The 21,664-nt window shown below is 40.0% G+C and overlaps 3 protein-coding genes across 5 annotated transcripts; 1 reads left to right on the top strand and 2 right to left on the bottom strand.

Moving 5' to 3' along the window:
• The first annotated feature begins 6,025 nt into the window (after positions 1–6,025).
• LOC129178625 (C3a anaphylatoxin chemotactic receptor) lies at positions 6,026–12,937 on the top strand. 2 transcript variants are annotated; one of them, XM_054771009.1, is made up of 4 exons: positions 6,060–6,115; positions 7,826–7,880; positions 8,451–8,592; positions 10,374–12,937. In XM_054771009.1, the coding sequence occupies exons 3-4, from the start codon at positions 8,452–8,454 to the stop codon at positions 11,313–11,315; spliced, it is 1,083 nt and encodes a 360-aa protein (XP_054626984.1). In that variant the 5' UTR covers positions 6,060–6,115; positions 7,826–7,880; position 8,451; the 3' UTR covers positions 11,316–12,937. The 2 variants fall into 2 exon arrangements, with proteins under 2 accessions (XP_054626983.1, XP_054626984.1); XM_054771008.1 differs by lacking the exon at positions 7,826–7,880 and having other exon boundaries at positions 6,026–6,115.
• A 973-nt stretch (positions 12,938–13,910) lies between these two features.
• On the bottom strand, positions 13,911–18,022 carry cenpq (centromere protein Q). The gene is made up of 8 exons (XM_054770765.1): positions 17,807–18,022; positions 17,662–17,725; positions 17,204–17,297; positions 16,992–17,060; positions 16,690–16,819; positions 15,907–16,026; positions 14,775–14,849; positions 13,911–14,296 (listed from the first exon to the last, which is right to left on the bottom strand). The coding sequence occupies exons 1-8, from the start codon at positions 17,903–17,905 to the stop codon at positions 14,156–14,158; spliced, it is 792 nt and encodes a 263-aa protein (XP_054626740.1). The 5' UTR covers positions 17,906–18,022; the 3' UTR covers positions 13,911–14,155.
• A 798-nt stretch (positions 18,023–18,820) lies between these two features.
• Positions 18,821–21,000, bottom strand: mrpl16 (mitochondrial ribosomal protein L16). Of its 2 annotated transcripts, XM_054770767.1 has the most exons (6): positions 20,800–21,000; positions 20,519–20,590; positions 20,216–20,364; positions 19,848–20,141; positions 19,315–19,412; positions 19,073–19,220 (listed from the first exon to the last, which is right to left on the bottom strand). In XM_054770767.1, exons 1-5 carry the CDS (start codon positions 20,864–20,866, stop codon positions 19,362–19,364), a joined length of 633 nt encoding a protein of 210 aa, XP_054626742.1. In that variant the 5' UTR covers positions 20,867–21,000; the 3' UTR covers positions 19,073–19,220; positions 19,315–19,361. The 2 variants fall into 2 exon arrangements, with proteins under 2 accessions (XP_054626741.1, XP_054626742.1); XM_054770766.1 differs by lacking the exon at positions 19,315–19,412 and having other exon boundaries at positions 18,821–19,220.
• Between the last annotated feature and the right edge of the window lie 664 nt (positions 21,001–21,664).

Here is a 21,664-nt window from a genome sequence, read left to right as displayed (position 1 = left end):
CAGAATTCTAAAAAGTGTCCCTCTGAGGATAACCATAACTGCGATGTGGCCCACGGTGACAACGAGTTTGACGCCCCTGCTGTAAAATAAATTCCTCAGTTAAACTGTAAGGTTACACATTTAACCACGGGACTTGGTGCCAGTTCCTAGCAAGTGGCCATCCGCAACTTCCTTGTTGAAAAAGCCCCACAGCTAAATGAGTGGAAAGGAGCATCATCGCCACCTAGCGTTACGGAGGAAGACATTGTTTCGACCATTAGACCCAGTGCATCTAAACCGGGACTTCACAGACAAGTGGGGAAATCGAGAAAACAAACTATGTGATGATTAATGATGATTAATGTCTGCATGTATACATACTGTCTGACACCTGGCAGCCAAAAGGAGGGGAATCTATCTGGTTTTACATCTAGAAACCACATCTAGAACCATTTCACAACAACAAGTAATATTAGATACACATACACAACAACAAAATGAGGCACCACAGACAGCCGTCTTTCATTCTAGCTCTGGTTCTGTGACATAAAAGCTTTTGCTTTCCCCGAAACTCAGCATCTAAAATTAGTCGGTTTAAAGGAAGTGTGGGTGTTCTTCAGAGGGGGAGCGAGCAAAGACTCTCAAGATTCAATTTAATAACACACTCTGTGGACTATTCAAATTTGCAATACGAGGTTAAATTAAAATGTAAATGTCACCAAAATAAATGATATTTCCCCTTTTGCATAAACATGAATGTATAAACTTTGTATAAACGTTGTATTAACGTCTGACACTATTTACACTTGCACTCCGTGGCAGTTCTGGCTTGTCCGACGCTGTTTTGTTGGCGTTGTTGTTATTAATATTAGTAGTACAGTAGTAAACTATGTTGGTATAGACATAAAGAGATATTAGGAATATTTAGAAAAACCAAATGTTTTTGAGACAATTTCATTATTAATGTAAAAACATTCTTTCTGAAAAGTCAAAGCTACTATGACAAAGTTCTATCACACTATCTTCCACAATGAAAACTGCTACAGTATTTCATTTTCTCAATTAGGTACTAAAAAAAAACAACAAAACTAATCAGCAAAACTATAGCAGAAAAAGTTATTAATTATTAATATTAATTCCATAATTGCAACTTTACTAACTTGAACTTTTATAACAACCAAACGGAGACTCATGTAATTCTTTTTAACACCATTACTTTGCCTTACGTCATTTAAAGTTAATTTAAATTGTCTTTTCTTTTTTGTTTGACAGACGCATTCATTGTACTTGGAGTATTCATAATTTCAGGTTAGTGGCCATATTTTACATCACACCATAAAGTCTATGCTGTAAACAACTTATTATATTATGGAATGCCCATTGGTTGCAATTATATTTTTAAACAGGATCGAAAAGGTAAAAAAAAAAAAAAAAACGTTTTTTTTTTTACAATAATGTGATCAATTTAAAAATTAAATATATATATACAATATGTATAAATACAGTATTCTGGTTGTCTGTATCGTGTCCTTGTATTAAAAGTCTAGCAAGTTGAGCTATAAAATGCTCTAGTAATTCATTTCAACTTTTTCATCGCAGTTATTTAGTTGAATCCATGAAGATCAATTATATCCCGATTATATTCCTTGTTCCGTTTACACATGACATGTGACAAGAAATGAGTAATGGCGACATCTAGAGGAGAGCGTTCGTTATTGCAGTCCATCGCTTCCGTTCATCTTTTTCAGAGAGCCAATGATATTTCTGCAAACTAAAGCCTGTCTTAGTATTGTCATCAGCTTCATTCAGCGACACATTAAATCATATTTATCATTCTTATTACACAACTATATACAGTTCCAACTTGAGTTTATTGTTTCAGTAAATAATTAGCCTAATTTGACTTCAGTCCTTTTCATAGATTACTTATTTACACTGTTATTATTACAAAGTAGCGCTCAAATGTACTGATTGGTAGTTTTTTTAAAGAGACAACAAAATCCAGATTCAAATTGATGAAACGTATATACAACTTCTGATCAAAATTTTAAGACTAGTTGAAAAATTGCAAAAATTCACATTTTGCACTGTTGGATCTTGAAGGAAAACTGTACTTTTTCATCCACAATCCTTATGTGAGACATGACCACACAGGTCTTTCTCTTTTCTGTGTGTTCTAAAGCTATAAAAACAGATAAAAACAGACGGCTCATTGCTGCACATAATGGGATGCAAAGGCTGCTATTAAAACACCTCCAACAAGGCTTTATGGTTTTATACACACTACCGGTCAAAGGTTTTAGAACAACCCAATTTTTCCAGTTATTTATTGACATTCAAGTCGTTCAAGTCTAATGAATAGCTGAAAAATGGGTCACCAATTTAAAGCTGTTCTGCAGAAACGGAGGTTGATCAAGCCTTGGCAGTTGGTGCAACTAATTCCTACAGGTGTTCCAAATTCTGGAGTACTTACTACCTCCTCTGTCTGCATAAAAACGGTGTTCGGAACACACACTGTGGTACTATACGCTGGTTAACATCAGTTGAACAGCATTGCACTGGAGAAAGTAATTTCTTGCTACAAAAATGGCAAGAAAAAAGGGAATTAACAATTGAAGAGAGACAGACCATCTTAACCCTTAAAAATGTATATTTTTCCTCCAGAGAAATTAAATAATAAACTTTTGCACATCCTGTAACCATGCACTAACTGGTACATTCATGAAAACATGTAATACTTACAGTATTTTGCCATATTTTAGTCCTTTCAAGCATTACCGGAACTTTCTTCTTGGGCGCATAGATTTCACATAGCAACATAGAAAGGAACACCTAGCATACACTTACATCAACTTTTCCAAACTCAGAAACAAAACCACACAGCAGAGGCAGCAGCGTTTCCAATATGTAGCGTTACCTTTTACCTTTTGGTAGTAGCCTGCGTGAATGAGTGAATGAGTGTGTGGTGAAGCTCGTCGCTAGGCGGCTAGTAGCTAGCCGGTGTGGTATGACAAGCTGTCAATACGCCAGTAAAGAAGTTTGATTGGCGTAACAATGTTAATAATAACAATAACAATGTCGCTGTAGCTTCTTGAATGTGTACGTCACATTATATGTAAATGGAACGTTGTTGGCGCTTTTTGGAATTTGTTCAGAAGTCTTTATCGGCGGAATAAATGTTTCCCATGACGCGTAATGTTAGCTGTGTCTTTTTAGCTGCTTTAGTAGAAAATAGTGTTCTAAAGGGAGAAAAACAGCTTAAAAACAGCTAGCATGTGAGCGCTAACAATGCACGTAACGGGACCCACCTATTTCTACTATAAAGCCCTAAAAAAAACGCCAACGACGTTCTATTTACATAACTGACCTGTATATAAACACAGCCACAGTGAAATTGTTGTAACACAAAGAACTATTTTTCTGTTGGAGTTGTGCAGCCCATCACACCACTCCCGAGCGCGGCTCAAAACAATGCGATAGGACACCAATCTGTATTGGCTAGAAAACAAGAACAAGCATGTGAACAACTACGAATAGACAAGCAAATTATCTGTAAAGTATTAGCCCACAGTCCATGCTTTGTTTATACATGTCTAGATGGACTGTGTTGTGATATCATGTGCTATGTGCTCCATGTATCACAATCAATGTCATGAAGACTTACTCGATGGACAGTTGTCCATCTGGTCTAGCTGGTCTGGGGCGTCTTTCCAGTTTATTTTGGGTAGGTGGAAAAAAGTTTCTATCACTACAGAGTTTGTTAACACTAATAATTCTTCATTCGTTGTGATGCAATCTCTTGAAGCAATGTCCACCTCCATACACACGAAGCCTTTCCATCAATGGTAACACTGTATTCCACGCTCCATCTCATGGCTTGACAAGCTCCACATTTACACCACCAAGTCATGCCGATGTAATGACTTGCCCCCCATCTGCTACCTTCAAAGTTTCACTCGCTGTTCTTGTGGGCTCAGCTTCTAAAACCTGTAGCTCATCCTCCGTATATTCAGGCTCAAAAAGATCAGGTTCTGGATCCTCATTCGTCCAAAGGTAGTCGGCGGCAGCTCTCATAGTCTGCCATGATTAGTAGTAGGAAACATAAAGCTTGACACGCTGCTGTTGTTGACGTAAGTACCACTAGATGTGAAATCAATGCACCCAGGAAAGAAGTTCCGGTAATGTTTAAAATGATCTAAAATACAGAAAAATACTGTACTGTAAGCATTGCATGTTATCCTGAATTGCGGGTCTGCTGGAGCCTATCCCAGCTGACTTTGGGCGTCAGGCGTGGTACGCCCTGGACCGGTCGCCAGCCAATCGCAGGGCACATATAGACAAACAATCATTCACACTCACATTCATACCTGTGGACAATTTAGAGACGTCAATTAACTGAACATGCATGTTTTTGGTATGTAGGAGGAAGCCGGAGTACGCGGAGACCACAGACTTTGAAAGTCAAAATCTTGGCAAAAATGTGGATTCAGTGTGATTTCCTGTCAGGTATTCACACTGCCATGATCTCTTGATGGCAAAGGCAAAAAAGGCGGTCAAATTGTTGAGCTGCATAAGCGTGGCCTCTCACAGCGTGCCATTGCTGCTGAGGTTGTACACAGTAAGACAGTCATTTGAAAGTTCTTTGAAGATCCTGAGGGTTATGGAACGAAAACGTCAAGCTGTAGACCCAAAAAAACATCACCGGCTCTGAGCCAGAGGATCCAATTGGCTGTCCATCAAGACGCAGGACGATCCTTGGCCCAAATGAAGGTTGTGACTGGTGCAGAGTGCAGTTCAATAACCATCAGACGGCATCTGCGAGAGAAGGGTTTTAAGAACAAAAAATGTCTTCAAAAGGCATTGTTTCCTTTAATGCCACAAAATTGCCCAGTTGGAATTTGCACGAGAGCACCAACCATGGAATATTGAAAGGTGGAAGCAAGTTTTATTCTCTGATGAAAACCCTTGACGGTCCTGGTGGCTTCTTATGTTACTGCGAGGACAAAGAGAGCCCACTTGAGATGTTTTCCACATTGCACAATGGAGGGGGCACCATCATGACCTGGGGTGCTTTTTCCTTCAATGGAACAATGGAGCTCTAGGTTGTGCAGGGGCGTCAAACGGTAGTGGATATGTGACTGAAGGCCCTCATCTGTGTGGTAATGACTGGGTTTTTCAACAGAGCACAAAGAACTTCTTCCAGAGGCATAACTTCACTCTTTTGGACCATCCTGCGTTTTCCCCTGATCTAAATTTAATTGAGAACATTTGGAGATGGATGGCAAGGGAAGTTGACAAAAATAGACAGCGGATGCCCTCCGTGAAGCCATCATCACCAGCTGGAGCAACATTCCCACTACCCTCCTCGAAACACTGGTATCAAGCATGCCCAATTTTTTAGGTAGTTAACTGGAATTACTGAGTCCTTCTTTGAACATTTTCTTTTTGTTTTAGGGATTGTTTTGGGGGGGGGGTTTGAGCTAGGCTTAAACTTTTGATCAGCTGATGAACAGCCTGTTTCAGTTTAATGGTTGCCTGCAACAAATTACTAACTCTAAATTGTTTTTGTCTCACTTCCATTTCTTCTTTTGCATTTTTGTAGCTCGACTTGGAACCTCCTTAAGATCCAACAGTGCAAAATGTTGATTCTTGCAATTTTTCGATTGGTCTCAAAATTTGGATCGGGAGCGTATTTTCTTCCAAAGATGGGCTTTTTAAAAAAATGGAAGGTGACGTATTATCGTCACATGAAAAACGGTAATGTGGAATGTAATTTGTGAATACCTTCAAATGCTGAAAGGAGTCTTGACTTTATCTTCTCAAGTTTTGCTCTTTTTAAATACTTTCCATCAGAAAACAATATAATGTGTGTTTAATATGTAAATGCATTGCATCCAATCAACACATCTATAAAAAGTATATATTTTTTATCTGATTGTACTGCAATTCATTTGGTTTGAAAACAAAAACTTGCTTTGGGGTGTTCATAGGAAGAAGTCAGTGAAGTAATCACACACAGGAAAGAGAAAAAGGGGTGAGAGAGTATGAGGGAGAGAAAGATTGTTGTTTAATAGCCATCAGGCACTCTCTTTCTATCCCGTGCCACATCTCTTCAACCCACACATCAAAAAAGAAGGTAAGGAGCAAATTCTTTCAAGCCAACTTTGAAATGTGTCTTTAAATGCTGCCTTGTATACATACATGCAGAACGGGTGTTGCGTAATCCTTTAGGTTCATCTGGGGTCTAAAAAAATGTAAAAAGTGTAACCTATGTGCAATCCTAACATTTTCTATGTGCTACGATATGGAGACCAAAGTAGGTGTGCCCCCATGCCCACTGCAGACAAGCAGGTGAGGTGTAGGTGCATGTTTGCACAGGGCCCGGAGGCAGCATTGACTTTGAGAAATAATAACACATACTTTTCTCTTAGGTCATGATTTTGTAGTGGAACAACTGGCACATGCGCCAAGTGTACGGCATACAATGTGTGTTTAGATACATGGAAAGATGGATTGGATAGACCGCAGCTCATTAAGACATACATTGTGAACAAACACATGAATAACCAATGTTTTAACACTTATTATAAAGTGGTGCCACTATATGCTCCATATGTAGTCCGTAACCAGACGACAGCATATAGTGATGCATGATGTAGTTGCAGTGTTGTGAAAAATGCTTGCCCCCTTCCTGATTTTTTTGTTTTTTGCATGTTTGTCACACTCTAATGTTTCAGATCATCAGCCAAATTGAAATATTGGTCAATGACAACACAACTGAACATAAAATGCAGTTTTTAAATGAAACTTTTTATTATTAAGGAGGAAAAAAATCCAAACCTACATGGCCTTGTGTGAAAAAGTGATTGCCCCCTAAACCTCATAACTGGTTGGGCCACCCTTAGCAGCAACAACTGCAATCAAGCATTTGTGATAACTTGCAGTGAGTTTCTTAAAGCGCTGTGGAGGAATTTTCTAACTCATCTTTGCAAAATTAATGTAATTCAGCCACATTGGAGGGTATTCCAGCATGACGTGCCTTTCATGGTCATGCCACCGCATCTCAATAGGATTCAGGTCAGTATTTTAACTAGGCCACTCCAAAGTCTTCTTATTTTTTTTTCTTCAGCCATTCCAAGGTGGACTTGCTGGTGTGTTTTGGATCATTGTCCTGCTGCAGAACCCAAGTTGGTTTAAGCTTGAGGTCAGAAACAGATGGCCGGACATTCTCCTTCAGGATTTTTTGGTAGACAGCAGAATTCATGGTTCCATTCGTAACAGCAAGTCTTAAAGGACCTGAAGCAGCAAAACAGCCCCAGATCACACTTCCACCACCATATTTTACTGTTGGTATGATGTTCTTTTACTGAAATATGACGTTACTTTTACGCCAGATGTAATGGGACACACGCCTTCTAAAAATTTAACTTTTGTCTCATCAGACCACAAAGTATTTTCCCAAAGTTCTTGGGGATCATCAAAATGTTTTCTGACAAAATTGAGACAAGCCTTAATATTCTTTTTGTTCAGCAGTAGTTTTCGTTCAGGCCATTTTTGCTCAATGTCTTTTTTATGGTGGAGTCATGAACATTGACCTTAACTGAGGCAAGTGAGCCCTGCGGTTCTTTGGATGTTGTGACCTCTTGGATGAATCATCGCTGCCTTATTTTGGTTGGCAAGCCACTCCTCGGAAGGTTCACCACTGTTCCATGTTTTCGCCATTTGTGGATAATGGCTCTCACTGTGGTTCGCTTGAGTCCCAAAGCTTTCTAAATGGCGTTATAACCTTTTCCAGACTCATAGATCTCAGTTACTTTCTTTCTCATTTGTTCCTGAATGTCTTTAGATCTCAGCATGATGTCTAGCGTTTGAGGAACTTTTGGTCTACTTAACATTGTCAGGTAGGTCCTATTTAAGTGATTTCATGACTGAGAACAGGTGTGGCAGTAATCAGGCCTGGTTGTGGATAGAGAAGTTGAACTCAGGTGTGATAAACCACATTATGTTTTAACAGGGGGCAATAACTTTTTCACACCATGTAGGTGTGGATTTTTTTCTCCGTTAATAATAAAAACTTTCATTTAAAAATTGCATTTTGTGTTCAGTTATGTTGTCATCGACTAATTAAGTTTGTTTGTCACACATATAAGAAATCAGGAAAGGGGAAAACACTTTTTCACACCACAGTATGCTTAAGTTTTGACACATGCATGCAAGGTAAGGTAAAGATAGGGAAGGTCAGCCAGAAAAGATTGAAGATAGAGAGATGGATAGATACTTTATCTCCAAGAGATACGGAAGTTTGTATGTGGTATGTTTGTGATGTGGCAATCTTTGGCAAATGAGACATGAAACCCATGTTCATATGCAATCTAGAGGTTGGCCATGTTACTTCATTCTCAGTGAAAATATTGTTTTTTGTTTTTTTTTCGTGAATAAACTAAACATACAATATGTTTTCTGTGTTTCAGCATGCTCATCCCCTCCATGGCCCCCGTTAATGACACATACAAGATGGACCAACTTGCGACCACCTCTAGCAGCCCCACGAGTTCTTGGCAGTCAGAGGCAAACCGCGGAGTCCAGATTGCAGCTACCCTGCTTATTTTCCTGGTGAGAGATGCACTTCATTGCAAATATCTCCTGTGTGACTGCATGGCAGGCCAAACTTTGTAACAAATACATGACAGGGAGGCAATGTTCCCTCTAAGCTGCGCTCTTGAGCTCTCTGCGCACCGCAAAACCATGCTGCGCACAAAATACAATATAATCTGAACTGTAAATGAAATAAACACATAATTTATTCTGTAGTACTTTCCAGTGCAATGGAGTGAGTGCCAGGAAACAACAACAAGCGGAACATATAACACAATGATGAGCACTGTCCAGCCAATGATAACATCCTGTTTGCACGTATTTACTACCACAGCCAATCAATTTATTAACAGTGTGTTACATGGTACATGCCATGTGGCAGGTGACTGTAGCATACAGCTAATGCTGCTTGCTAACCCTGTATTATGGCGAAACAAACGAACAGTGCAACAGCATCTGCAAAAACATTGCTTTATAAAATATGCTGCAAAGCCGAAGTAGCAAGCCAGTTTTCTGAGTGAAAAGTGTGGACTGAATGTGTGGCGGAACCGTGCACGGTTTGCTGCCGTGCTTTTATTTTGATGGCCGGACGTACCCCATACAGGAAGTGTTACACTGAGTTTGTGTCGCTGAAGGGATTGAAAGGTCGGTTGTGAGTTATCATCCATCCATTTTCCATACCGCTTCTCCTCATAAGGGTCGCGGGGGCATGCTGGAGCCTATCCCAGCTGACTTCGGGCAATTAGCCAAACATGCATGTTTTTAGAATGTGGGAGGAAACCGGAGGAAACCCACGCACACACGGAGAGAACATGCAAAAGAAATGCCCAACGGAGATTCGAACCCAGGTCTTCCTGATCTACAGACTGTGACTGTGTGGCCAACATGCTAACCACTAGACCACCATGCGGCCTCGATTGTGAGTTAAATTAAATTAATTTTAATATAGACAAAAGTAAATATATACAACAAACATGGCAAGTAAATTTTCAGGATGAAATAGTGCCACAACGGGCTGCTTTAAAACAGAAAGTGAAAGTCAAATAAGCAAATTAAACTATACCTAATTAACAATATAAATGGTAAACAAGCTAATAAATTGAAAATAAAATGATAAACTAGGGGTTTTCTACAAGATTCAGATGGTTAATTGTAAGAGACCATGGCTTGTTTTGTCTGAGATATAGAATAAAGAAAGCTACATTGTGGAATCCTGCTTGTTGTCTGTTTGAAACCACTCATATACAAAATAGACAGAATCGAAGTTCTCAGGTTTTGCGATAATACAGTGTGCACGTCTGGTGCTGCTCACAGAGGGCCAAGGAATGCTCATGTCGTTTTTGTGTATGCTCAGATACTTGAAAAATTAGAGGGAACTTTGCAGGGGGGTGTTACTGAGTTTGCTGCTTCGGTTTATGAACAAAAGTGGAACACCTGGGCTATACACCACAGAAAGGGTTAAGTCAGAGGACAAGAAGGCTTGGCTCACAACGTCTCTTAGCAGGTTTGCAGTCAGGGCCCTCCAGTTCTTCTTCACCAAACTCAAGCATACTTTTATGGAACAAACTGTTCCCACAAAGGTGGAGGTATAGAATTGTCCAAAACGTTTTGGTAAGATTATGATGAAGTAAGGTTCAGTACAGTGAAATTGATTCATTCATTGAGATGTTTCTCATTGTTTCAGGACAGATTGGTTGACGGCTTATATTCCCTGTTTATATATCAAATGACAAACAAGAATTCTCTTAATGTAAGGATGAATGAATGTTTGTGACAGCTGACCCTCTTTCCTCCCCAAGGTGGGCATACCTTTGAATGTGCTGGTGGTTTGGGCACTAGGACAGGGTCGCCGGCGTCACGTACGCAGAGGCAGCGGCAGAGAGACGCGTGCCGCAAGCAGTTTTCGAATCTACGTTCTCAACCTAGCTCTGGCCGACCTGGTGCTAGTCCTTCGGACCCCCCTCATGTTGGGCTACCTAGCCCACAACAGCAGCTGGCCGTTCGGCTTTGCCATGTGCCGCCTGGTCATGTTTCTGCGAGGCCTGGGGTTGTACGCCTCAGCCTTCCTGGTTTGCGCCGTGGCCCTGGAACGTTGCCTGTGCCTCCTGAGGCCTGTATGGGCTCGATTGCGCCGTCCCGCCTGGGCTGTTCCTTTGGCCTGTGGCTTGTTATGGTTACTAGCCACCATTCTATCTGCCCCCTACCTGCACAGCGCTGTTCTAAAGGAAAACAACAGCACGTTCCAATGCTTGGACAGTGGAAAGTTTGACACAGGGCTGTTTGTCTCTGAGACTGTTGCAGGTTTCATCTTGCCCCTACTGGTGTTTTTGGGAAGCAATTTGGCAGTTTTATTCACCATTAAGCATGCAGCGCCTTTGACGCCAACCTCTTCATCCCCCTCAGCTTCCCGCAAGATGACCAGGATGTACCACGTTCTGTTTTTCACCATGCTGCTCTTCCTCATAGGCTGGGTGCCCTACTTTGTGTGTCGACTACTGCGGGCCCTTGCTGAAGGACTACCCGAAAGAGCTGCACTACATAAAAGGGCGTCTTATGGAACATACATCTCTCTGTACCTGGTCTACACCAAGAGCGCTCTTAACCCTGTGCTGTATGTGTTCGCCGCCAGGGGCCTCGGCCGTGCAGTCCGAGCTTCGGTCACCTCCACCATTGTACGACTCTTCAGCGATGACACTGCTGAGTCCATACGGAGCAAATCACTCAAAAACTCACAGGTCTAGCCACCTTTTGTATCTTTACATTTAACACAAAATCCTGGAAAATCAGTCATAACAAGGGATTCCCTGCTGTGAAGACAGACAAGATGATGCTTGTATCTGTAACAGATTCCATACAGTGGCTTAAATCAGCATCATATAGGGACAAAAAATACGTGACTACAGTAATGACTTGTTCATTGAGGTGAAGTGGTTCCAGACCCGACCATGATAAGTGAACTTCCGCAAAGTAGGATTCCTTCTTTATAAATGGAATATTTTCATAGTTAGAGCATGGAAAACCTGTTTACGACCTTCTAAATATGGGTTTTAACTAGGACTGGCAGTCGATTAAAATAGTTAATTGCAATTAATCACATGTTGTCCATCCTTAACCCGTAGTTAATCACAGATAGAAAGACATTTTTATCTATAGTAAGTGTATCTTTGAAAGATCATTTTAAGGTTATTAATACACCTATCAAAATGAGACCAGATAATATGTTTGCTTTATGCAATTTTTTGCTGATTTTTGAAACAGCTCAACACAAAATGGACCTCAAAATATACAGTAATAAACAAACTATGTACAACAGAAAGACATTGGTAAGGTAAACTGTCCATCACTCACACATTCTCTTCAAGCAAATAATCTTGCCAAATATAATTGTGACTAACATTACAAATAAAGGTTTGCAAAAACACCCAACAACTAAGTTGACACTGCAGGTCTTTCAACAGCCAACATTCTGTCATTTTGACAAACAGCCATTCAAGCACAAACGCTAGTAAATAATAACGCTACTAAATTCCCTCGCGAGCCTTTACTGCCATCTCATTGTCACATTGACATAGCCCCCCCAAACAGCTGTCCTCGGCTATGCCTGCCGGTATCTAGCAGCTCGTAATCCAAATTTTAGCTCACAGTTCAAAGCAAAAAAAATCAGCCGACTTGCGTCTAAAAAACACTTATTATTTAGGACACCCGTATGCCAAGGTAGCACTGTATAAATGACTAGAAAAATACTTGCAGCGCTCCAGTACTTTCTGTCTTCTCTCATTTCAGACATTTCATTTGAGACGCGACGTACTCCGTGACAACTCAACTCACAGCGATAGTAGATAGTCTTCTCGAGAGATCTGCCAGGGCTCTGGCGCTAAACTTTTCAAAATACTATTCAAAATAGTATTCAGTACTATTCAAAATACCTTTGCCTTTATCCATTTCTGCTCAATATTTGTTCCCGCTGGTGCCTCCACATCAACTGCCACACCTCTGCGTTTCCTCAAACTGCGGTGTGGGCCGAGGGTCAAACAGGGCATGCACACGTTAATCGTGCATCAGAAAAATAGTAACAAATAAAACTTGTTATTAATGCGTTAACGTTGACAGCCCGAGTTTTAATATTATCTAGACATGAAATAACAGCCATACGGTCACCTTTACACTTGTATTAATCAATATAGTAGATATAGTAAGGGGAAAAAAAGCCACTTAAGATTCTCAAGTGTGTTGCAGTAAATGTGTTCCAAAAGTGTGTTCAGGAAGTGATGTCAGGGGTTCCGAGTTGAGTTTTAGCTGGATTACGGCCGCAACAGTAGCCCGTGTTTTTATTATGATTATTATTGGATCAACCTGCAATAAAAGCCTGTTGTTCTACCGATCGAGTCTGGTGTTTGTATGTTTCAACTACTGACACCTACTGAGCAGTGTACAATACTGCATATTGAATGCATCTTCTTAATGTCTTATATTTGTATTTTAGCTCATTCAGCCATTTTTATGCTTGAAAAGGCCTCATTTAGGCAAATAAATCAAATTTGCTTAAATATGCAAAAAAGAATTTGTACAATTTTTTTTTTTTTTTTTAACCGTGAGCGTGAACCCACGAAATTCAAACAGCAATGTGGCGAGGGACGACTGTATAGTGAAATACGTTTTGATATTGATAGCAGTAACAAGTAAAAACTTTGTTTTTTTAATGTAAAAAATTTAAAAGCTCCCAATTAGACATCCGACTACAGCTCGTGCAGTACAGTGGCTTAGTGGTTTGCATGTCTGCGTCAAGTTCAAACTTTTGAAGCATCTGTGTGGAGTATGCATAGTCCTCCTGTGCTCAAATGGGTTTTTTCAGTGTCCTTCACCTTCCTTTCGCATCCCAAAAACAAGCATATTAAGTTAAATGGAAACTCCACTGGTGTGAATGGTCATTATGTGCCCTGTGATTGACTTGCGACGAGTCCGGGGTGTGCCCCGCCTCTCACCTAAAGTCAGCTGGGATAGGCTCCAGCTCACCCATGACCCTAATGAGGACAAGCGTATAGAAAATGGATGGATGGCTGTACTTGAGCCGCTGGGTTCCCTTCGATCTTAATTCTTCATCTGATTGTTTTGGGGCATTCTACGCTCCCAACAAGATCCTTTAAGGCACGAGTTTGGTGAGCAAGTACTTGTTAGCTCTGACCTCAACTCAATCATACCTGCAGATGCACTCCAAAATCTTGAAGAAAATCTCGAAAGTTGTTATCAAGTAGCTGAAAAGCAAGGAGCTATAGAGAATGATGATGCAGTTATGCACAGAAAGTGACAATAAATAGATGAATATTTGATGTTGCATTATTTTATTATTCTTACATATGCTTTTTTTCTGAATTACTTAAAACTTCCAAATGTGAATTTTCAAATAGTCTTTTTGGTAATGTTGCAGTAAAACATAGTGGCTTTGAGTATCACATTTCTGCAGCTATTTAAGTTTGCAATGCCTATAATACGCCAAAATCGTTCCTTTTAATATTTCTTTTCTAAATAAGTCAGCAGGTATTTACCTTCTGAACAAGGACCACCATGGACAGGGAACAAAGTTTCACAGCTGATCCAAATGTTTGTGTGCTTGAGTAAGCAGGGCCTCTGCATTTTTAACAGCTTCTGATTTTTGCAAGATTTCTCCCAATTTGCGAGCAGTGCTGTCACATTCTGTGTCTGGTACTTGCTTTCTCAAGCGAGCCTGAGGAAAAATAAAGACACCAAGAACTGAGGATGGACTTTTTTTTTGCAAGTGTTGACTTTTGGAGGTTGGTCTTTGAAACTCAGTGTTTCCCATACATTCATTTATTTGTGGTCGTCCACATTTATGTGAATCGAGCAGCCTACCACCACAAATAGATTGCAGTCCTGTGGGAAACACTGAAATTACAATAAACCACATTTACACACTGTAAGCCACATTTTTGTCGTGTGCTTTTTGCACGTTTTTTCTTCTTCTTCTTTTTTTTTTACACAATATAGCGAGGAAATTACTCCACCAACACCATTTACTGTAGAACTTCCAGTTCCTCCGAAGAAGAAATGCAATTCCGACACTTTCACCACATTTTTTGACAGGGTTGATCATGATACATTCCTGAATGAAAACAGCTATTACGCAATAGGTACTTGTGAAACACATTCAAGCTATTGTGAAAGCGTGCCCCACTCATGCTCACCTCTAAAGTTGTTTCATCTTTCCGTGGTGCATGAAAGGGAAGGCTGAGGACTGACTGATGGCTTCTCTGTAAAATCTGTATGAATAGACGGGATATTGAGAACCACATATCACTCAAACTCTGAATCACTTCTATCCAGTTACGTTCAGTCAGGGGAGGCAGAGCCTCACCAGTCATGATGAAAAATACATTTAAAAAAACCACTAATGATAACACTAACATCAAACGAATACAGTATTAATGTTTGTCCATTGAACTGTATTCTAAATGTATTTGCTGAATGAATGCATGAATTTGACTGCCAAGATGGAGGATTATATACCCAAGGTCACTTGGAGGTGATCAGACGTTTGCAACAAAGTATCAGAAGTTTTCCTGGAGAAGGAAAGGCTGCATGTATTCATGCGCAGATAAAAAGTAAGAACACACATTTTTTCCAGTTAAAAAAAAGTTAAATAAATGGGACTATGAAGTATTTCAAAACAATTTCAAGACATTTTTTTAAGTGTTTTCATTTCCTCATCTTTTTGTTGTTATCCAATTGGTGCGCAACTTAAAAAAAAAAAAAAAAAATCCAAAAGAATCAGTGCCTCACCAGCCATGAATCTCACCGTACAGAATTGCTGATAAAAAAGCAAACATAAAACAGATCTGGCGAATTGATAGAAGTGAGTTTACCATAAAGTTGGACGACTTTGCAGTTGTCATTAAGTAAACACAGTCATTGGGGAATATCATCTGACGGCTGGAAATGCCAGATCAAATGCCTTTTATTTCCTTGTCTTGCACATGTGATATTCTAAGTTCAAGGAGCAAAAAAGGTGATATCAGTTTTGTTGTCAGGTGCATTTGGGGCACAGGCTGCAATGCTTTATGTATCGCTATACGTCAGCGTAGGTCTACACTGCCCCGACCGAAGGATACTGCAGTACTTCACATTGCATCCTTTTTGGGTGCGAGAGGAAAATTTCCATTTCTATATTACAAGACTATTCATAATTTATTAAAACTAATGCAGGACTTTGCATTAAAATGCTTTATTGCGTACCATTTTTGGATCCCCAGCATCTATCTTATATTGCGTTTTTCACTCCTTAATTCTGTTTGTGTATCAGTTGTGTGCCCCTCGCACCTCCTTTGCGTTCTCCTCCTCTTCTTCCACTCGTTCCCTCAGAGAACTGCATGCATTCTGCAAAGAGGACATCTGCTGCTCTGTGCTCTCCAGCGCACTAACCACACCTTTCAGGTCTTTCTGGAAACATAAGAACACCGTATGACTTGACTTTAGGCAAGCAAGAATTGCTTACATACAAACTTTTTCCACTGAGGAAGAAATTCTACTTTGCGTAAATTCACATATCACTGTCGGGTGTGGAACCAATTAACCGCAATCAACGAGGGATTACTGTATATATTAAAAGACTTTGTTTTATTATTAGTATGGACATTTCAGCTTCTTCTCTTTATATTTTGCCCTTTTGCTATGTTTTTCCCATTTTTGCTGTTTTTTTTTTGTTCAACTATATCTATACAATGTGCGGTGGGCCAATAAAAAAACAAGTTGGGGCCACAAATGGCCCCCGCGCCACACTTCGGACACCTTTGGCTCACATTCATGTAGTATAGACAAAAAATAGTCGCTAGTTTTGATGTGTTGGGACTATTTATTCCCTCTCATACAACCACCATTCCATGCCAGCAAATTTGCAAGTCAAGTTTGCCGCCCACCCCCCACCATCCCACTCCGTGCTGCTTGCACAGAACCGTTACCAGGACGACTTTGCACAATCTATGTGTGAAATAAGGGTTAATGATTGATCAACTTCATAACTTAACTTACGAATAAAATCAAGTGAATGGCGCTGAACGCAGTGAGATTTAAAGCAAGATATAATCCAATCTCAGGAACTCTCACCTCAAGAGAGCTAAGAGTCTGCTTCCCGACTGCTGACTTTTTGCGTTCCTCCTGGTGGCGTTGTGAAGTATGTCCTAACGCTTCCTGTTTCTTCACTGGGACTTGAAGCTCTGCACAATGAGTTAGGAACCTTGGGAAAAAGTTTGAAAAATGTAACAGATGGCTTTGATTGAATCATCCTGACACAATTCCTTTGTTTTGTTTTTTTTAATCAGGGAAGAACCGTACAACTTGAAAGGTTATAAATACCATCAATATTCTAAAACAAACATTTACGCTGGTGTTTTCATCGTATTACTTGCCTGTTTTTCAGAATATTTAAATGTTCCTGGCTCTCCTCCTTCTCCGTCCGTCTCAAAACAAGAGTTGCTCTGTGAACAGAGTTTGGTAATATACCGTATATAACAGTAATAATGTACATGGTGATCGGTTGAAAGCAACAGCAAATGTCTGAAAATTCTGCCAATTGTAGACTCAGAGCTATTAAAATGCTTAACAGCGGAACGAAACCCACAGTATTGCCAGGTCCATCATGCTCTCCAGTGTAGTGATGGAGGACCTCCCGATCTTCTTTAGGTTTCCTTCTTGACCGGTGACCTTGCGGGAAACTGTTGAACCAAGCAGCAGACAAGGGGAGCGCATTAGAGACAGTAACTTTGGCTGTAATCTTGTAACATTTACAGTACAAATCTACCAGTGTCATTTTAAAATACGTTATATCGCTATTGAGAAATGACACGGAGATATGCATCCACGTTCACACAAGATTATACAAAAACATTGGTGACTGCAGTCAACGGCCACAACATTAGGAAAAACCTGCACACTCTTAAGGCATCCAATACAAGAGCTGTGTAATATAAAGATAACGACAACGCTCAGTTTTGATTGTCAGAGGTCTTAACAGTTAACTATCTGTTTTATATGGTGGTGACAATGTATAGCAAGTGGAGTTTAACATGTATTTCAGACCTTTTCTTTTCCTTGGCGATTTCTGGTGAGTGTTCTTGTCATTGTCGTCACTGAGTGGGGAATCCTCAAGTAAAAATATGGCATTAGTCTGTCTGACAGGAAGTACCTAAAGTGGACAACAGACAAAGTGTTAACGTTGTCTTACCGGATGCTCTGATGCTGGATTAATCTTTTGAGATTTAGTCTTGCTTTTCAGATTGGGTATTTTGTGGGCCCCTCGTTTAGAACCGCGTACAGGCTCCATTTAATTAGCATTTACGTCCATTTAGCAGTACTTAGATACATTCATAACAAACTTCCAACCCGGTCGCGTTTATTTACGGTATGCAGTTTCCGCGCGAGTTTTCGAAGTGTACCCAAACGCGCATGCGTATATTTCAACTGTTACTCCTCAAACTGCTCTAACAGGCAAGCTTTTCGCTTTTGCAAACTAACTATTTTCAAACTACAGAAATAAAATAAACATACAGAAAAACACCCTGCATTTTTGTCATTTTCTCTTCCTAGAATTGTCGCTCAGCTGGTCTCCGAGAAGAAATCATATCCCATGTCCTCAAGTTACGGCAACGACTACAACCTGTCAGTAAAACCGCAGGGCAAACCTAGAACGACCATCATGATTTCCCAAGAGCGGCGCAGTCGCCATTTGTATCCGGCAGCTCGTTTTTTACTGGTTCAAGGCACATTCTAAAAATACAATTAAGCAAGAAAACTACCGCAAAATGAGGGAGAACAGCAAAAAGTTAAAAGGTTTATAATATTTTCGTGTCGTCTATTTCTTAAAATACCTGCTTTGGATTGGTTTTAGCCTGTTGACAAAACAAAAAATATGGCCGCATCGTTTTTTTAAAGTGTGCAGTATGTGGTTGGGAAACGTTTGTACACTACTGACCTTCGCAATTTGGGGTTTCAAATGATTTAACAAAATCATCAACTAGATTTTTTGTACAGTAAACTGCAAGTGACAAATATTTAGTCACATTTTAAATAATTGTTGAAACGTATAGGCGCATGTTTCAGTATTCAAGGAATGTCGAACCCTAAACAACCATTAAAAAGATGCTTATTGAGAATTAACTTTCACATTTAGATGACAAACATGGCCTTCTTACTTTTGTTTTAATTGTTTATGTATGCAATTGAGTCAAACTGTTTTCACATTGAAATAGTTTTATTGATAAGGTAAAATCACTTTCAAGCTCAATCTAGTTAGCGTGGATTTGTCAGGACAAGACCAAGAGGATGAAGAAAATAAATGAAAATGCATAATACAAAGTTGAAAGATGACTCTCATACATTAACAAACAGAAGCTTTTTGAATGTAAGGTTCTTCCAATTGCATTGAAGATAAGTGTCTTTGGGGACTGTCACACCCTCCCGGGGATTTGAAATTTGCCTGTGAAGCGTCCATGATTCTTCAGGTCAAGCGGGCTGAGGACCCTCCTGATACCAAGCATGTTTCCTTGGACGACCCTCCTGAAGGTCCATGGGTTCTGGTTATTCTGCTCCATATCGATCTGGTTCTGTTTGAAGGCTTCTAAGCTCTCTCTACTCATCACCTGTAGGAGACATAAAGTTGAAAAATATCATTATAAGAACTGCAGTCCTTCAAAGATATCCAATATAAGAGCTGTATGTAAATTATGTATTTACAAAAATATTTGGTTTTGAAGCCGTCGAGAGTAATTTCAGAGCAGGTTTCATTTTGTTGTAGTTTGCAGGGGTCTAACTCCAACTCTGTCACACTGATGCTGTATGAAAAACATTGCAATGCACTTCCACAACATTACAAGCTGCCGTCACAATAGACACATTTTTAAATAAAAACCTTTCTGATGGTTGAAGCAGGCGGACTATTTGATTTGCTTTAATATTGCATTGATCTTATCCTTTTCTCGGGGAAGTTCCCCCTGTGGAAAATTATTTTCAGCCAAGTACAGCCAGAAAAATTACTGTCCGATTACTGTTCAAAACAGCGGTCATTTGTAGTGGTCCTACATTAAACATTTGGAAATAAATATACATATAAAATATCTCATTATTGTAAACTACAAAATAATTACGAAAAAAGCTTTGTTTTGTTTTTTTTTTTATCCCAAGTACCCCCAGTTGTACTTGTACCACTGTAGTACTGGCACTCATCAGATTGTGCAAGTGTACCTATTGTTGTTGGTGGTGAGTCTCACCTTAGCAGGAAAGGGAAGCTTTTTTGCTACTTCTGTCAAGTAATGCTCCACTTCCTTAAGCTCCACCTTTCCTCCTACTTCGATAATAAGGCGACCACAGCGAACAGGTGTCACATAGTGGTCAATGGCTCCCTTGCCTCCACCCATGCGCTGACCGAGCCCTTTACGCGTGATGGGCTTGTAGGGCGCGTTGATGCGCCAGCGAGCAAACGTAGTGCTGGCATCCATCTTGCGGTTGACTGTTAGACGGATCATCTCCACGTGTCCCCAGTGGAGGTAGCCCCCGCCCATTGCCTGAGCATCAGCAACAGAAGGGAGTTAAAGGTCACACTCGTGTATTCATCCCAATGTATAATGTATGACCTTACCACTATGGCATACTGTCCAGCTGTGAAGGTATTTGCTGCGCGAGCAGGGCCTTGGATGTCACGCAGCTTCTTCATCTCTCTCTTAGCTTTTTTAAAGTTGGGTACCTTATTCATGAACTTCAGTTTGGGTTTTTGTGGCAGCATCACATCTTTCAAAATGAAAAACAAAGGTGAAGGAACTGCCACACAATGATAACAGGCTTTCATTTTATATTGTTGGAGCTACACTCAGACATGAGATGCGTTTTGAAGGAAATCCAACCAAATAGGATTAAATCGTAAGTTTAAAACAAAAATCATTACCTCTGTAGTCAGGAGGGATTTCAAATGTATTCAGTCCGGCGGTTAGAACTTTCAAGTGGCTGTGCAGGAGTCCTGTAGATAAACAATACTATGACTTTTGCTGCATACAACTATCTCTTGTCTGCGAGGTTTTCCGTTTTTACAGCCGGTTTAACAGCATAATGTTCTTGAGGTAAAACATGTAACACAAAACAAATGAGTAGGATAATTAATTCATTGCTCAACCTATTGAACTGTTGACAAAAAGAACGGAATTTAGCTATTTGACAGAAATAAGTTACCGTGTTGGTGACTGTGGGCACAGACGGCAGCCACGCTATCCACAGCAGCCTTGATTAAAGAGATCATCCTGTGAATCTTGACACTATGAGAAATTAAACATGCAAATTAAGAACATTTTTAGGTGGCTTTTTAATTTAATAAAAATCCCATGCACCACGCAAGGTCGCGAACACTTAAATGGTTGTCGTCACTTCCGCCGGTCTTCTTCGCGTGTTGCTATGCACATAGCTCTCGGAGTGTTACACCGCCATCTGTCGAGTAAGCGTGTGGCCGACAATATGAACTGGCAGATTCATTGCGCAATCATTGTTTCTGCTGCGCTTGTTGCATAGTATGCAATTTCTTCAGCTATTTCCCGATAATTAAAATGTAAATCTATTCCTCACATCCCCTGCTTTTATATACAGCACATATACTCCTGGTCAAAATTTTAAGACCAGTTGAAAAATTGCAAAAATTTACATTTTGCACTGTGGGATCTTAAGGAGCTTCTAAGTGGACCTTCAAAATGCGAGTGAGTATTACGAGTGAGACAAAAAAATTAACAAGCAATTTATTGCGAACAACCATGAAAGTGAACTGGCTTAAACTTTTGATCAGCTGATCAACAGCCTATTTCACTTTAAGGCTTGTTTGCAATAAATTGTTTATGCAAGACGTTTGATTTCCAATTTCTTTTTTTTGCATTTTGAAGCTCTACTTAGAACCTCCAACAGTGCAAAATGTAAATGTTTGCAATTTTTCAACTTGTCTTAAAATTCTGACCAGGAGTGTATGTTGTGCAGACAACATACAGTATTCATTTGGCAAGTGAACTTAAATTTGGGCTTTTTGCGTTCACGTTTTTTTTTTCCAGAATCACTT

This window comes from Dunckerocampus dactyliophorus, chromosome 3, assembly GCF_027744805.1.
Source record: "Dunckerocampus dactyliophorus isolate RoL2022-P2 chromosome 3, RoL_Ddac_1.1, whole genome shotgun sequence".
NCBI classification, from domain to species: Eukaryota; Metazoa; Chordata; class Actinopteri; order Syngnathiformes; family Syngnathidae; genus Dunckerocampus; species Dunckerocampus dactyliophorus.
This window is presented reverse-complemented; position numbering and strand designations above follow the sequence as displayed.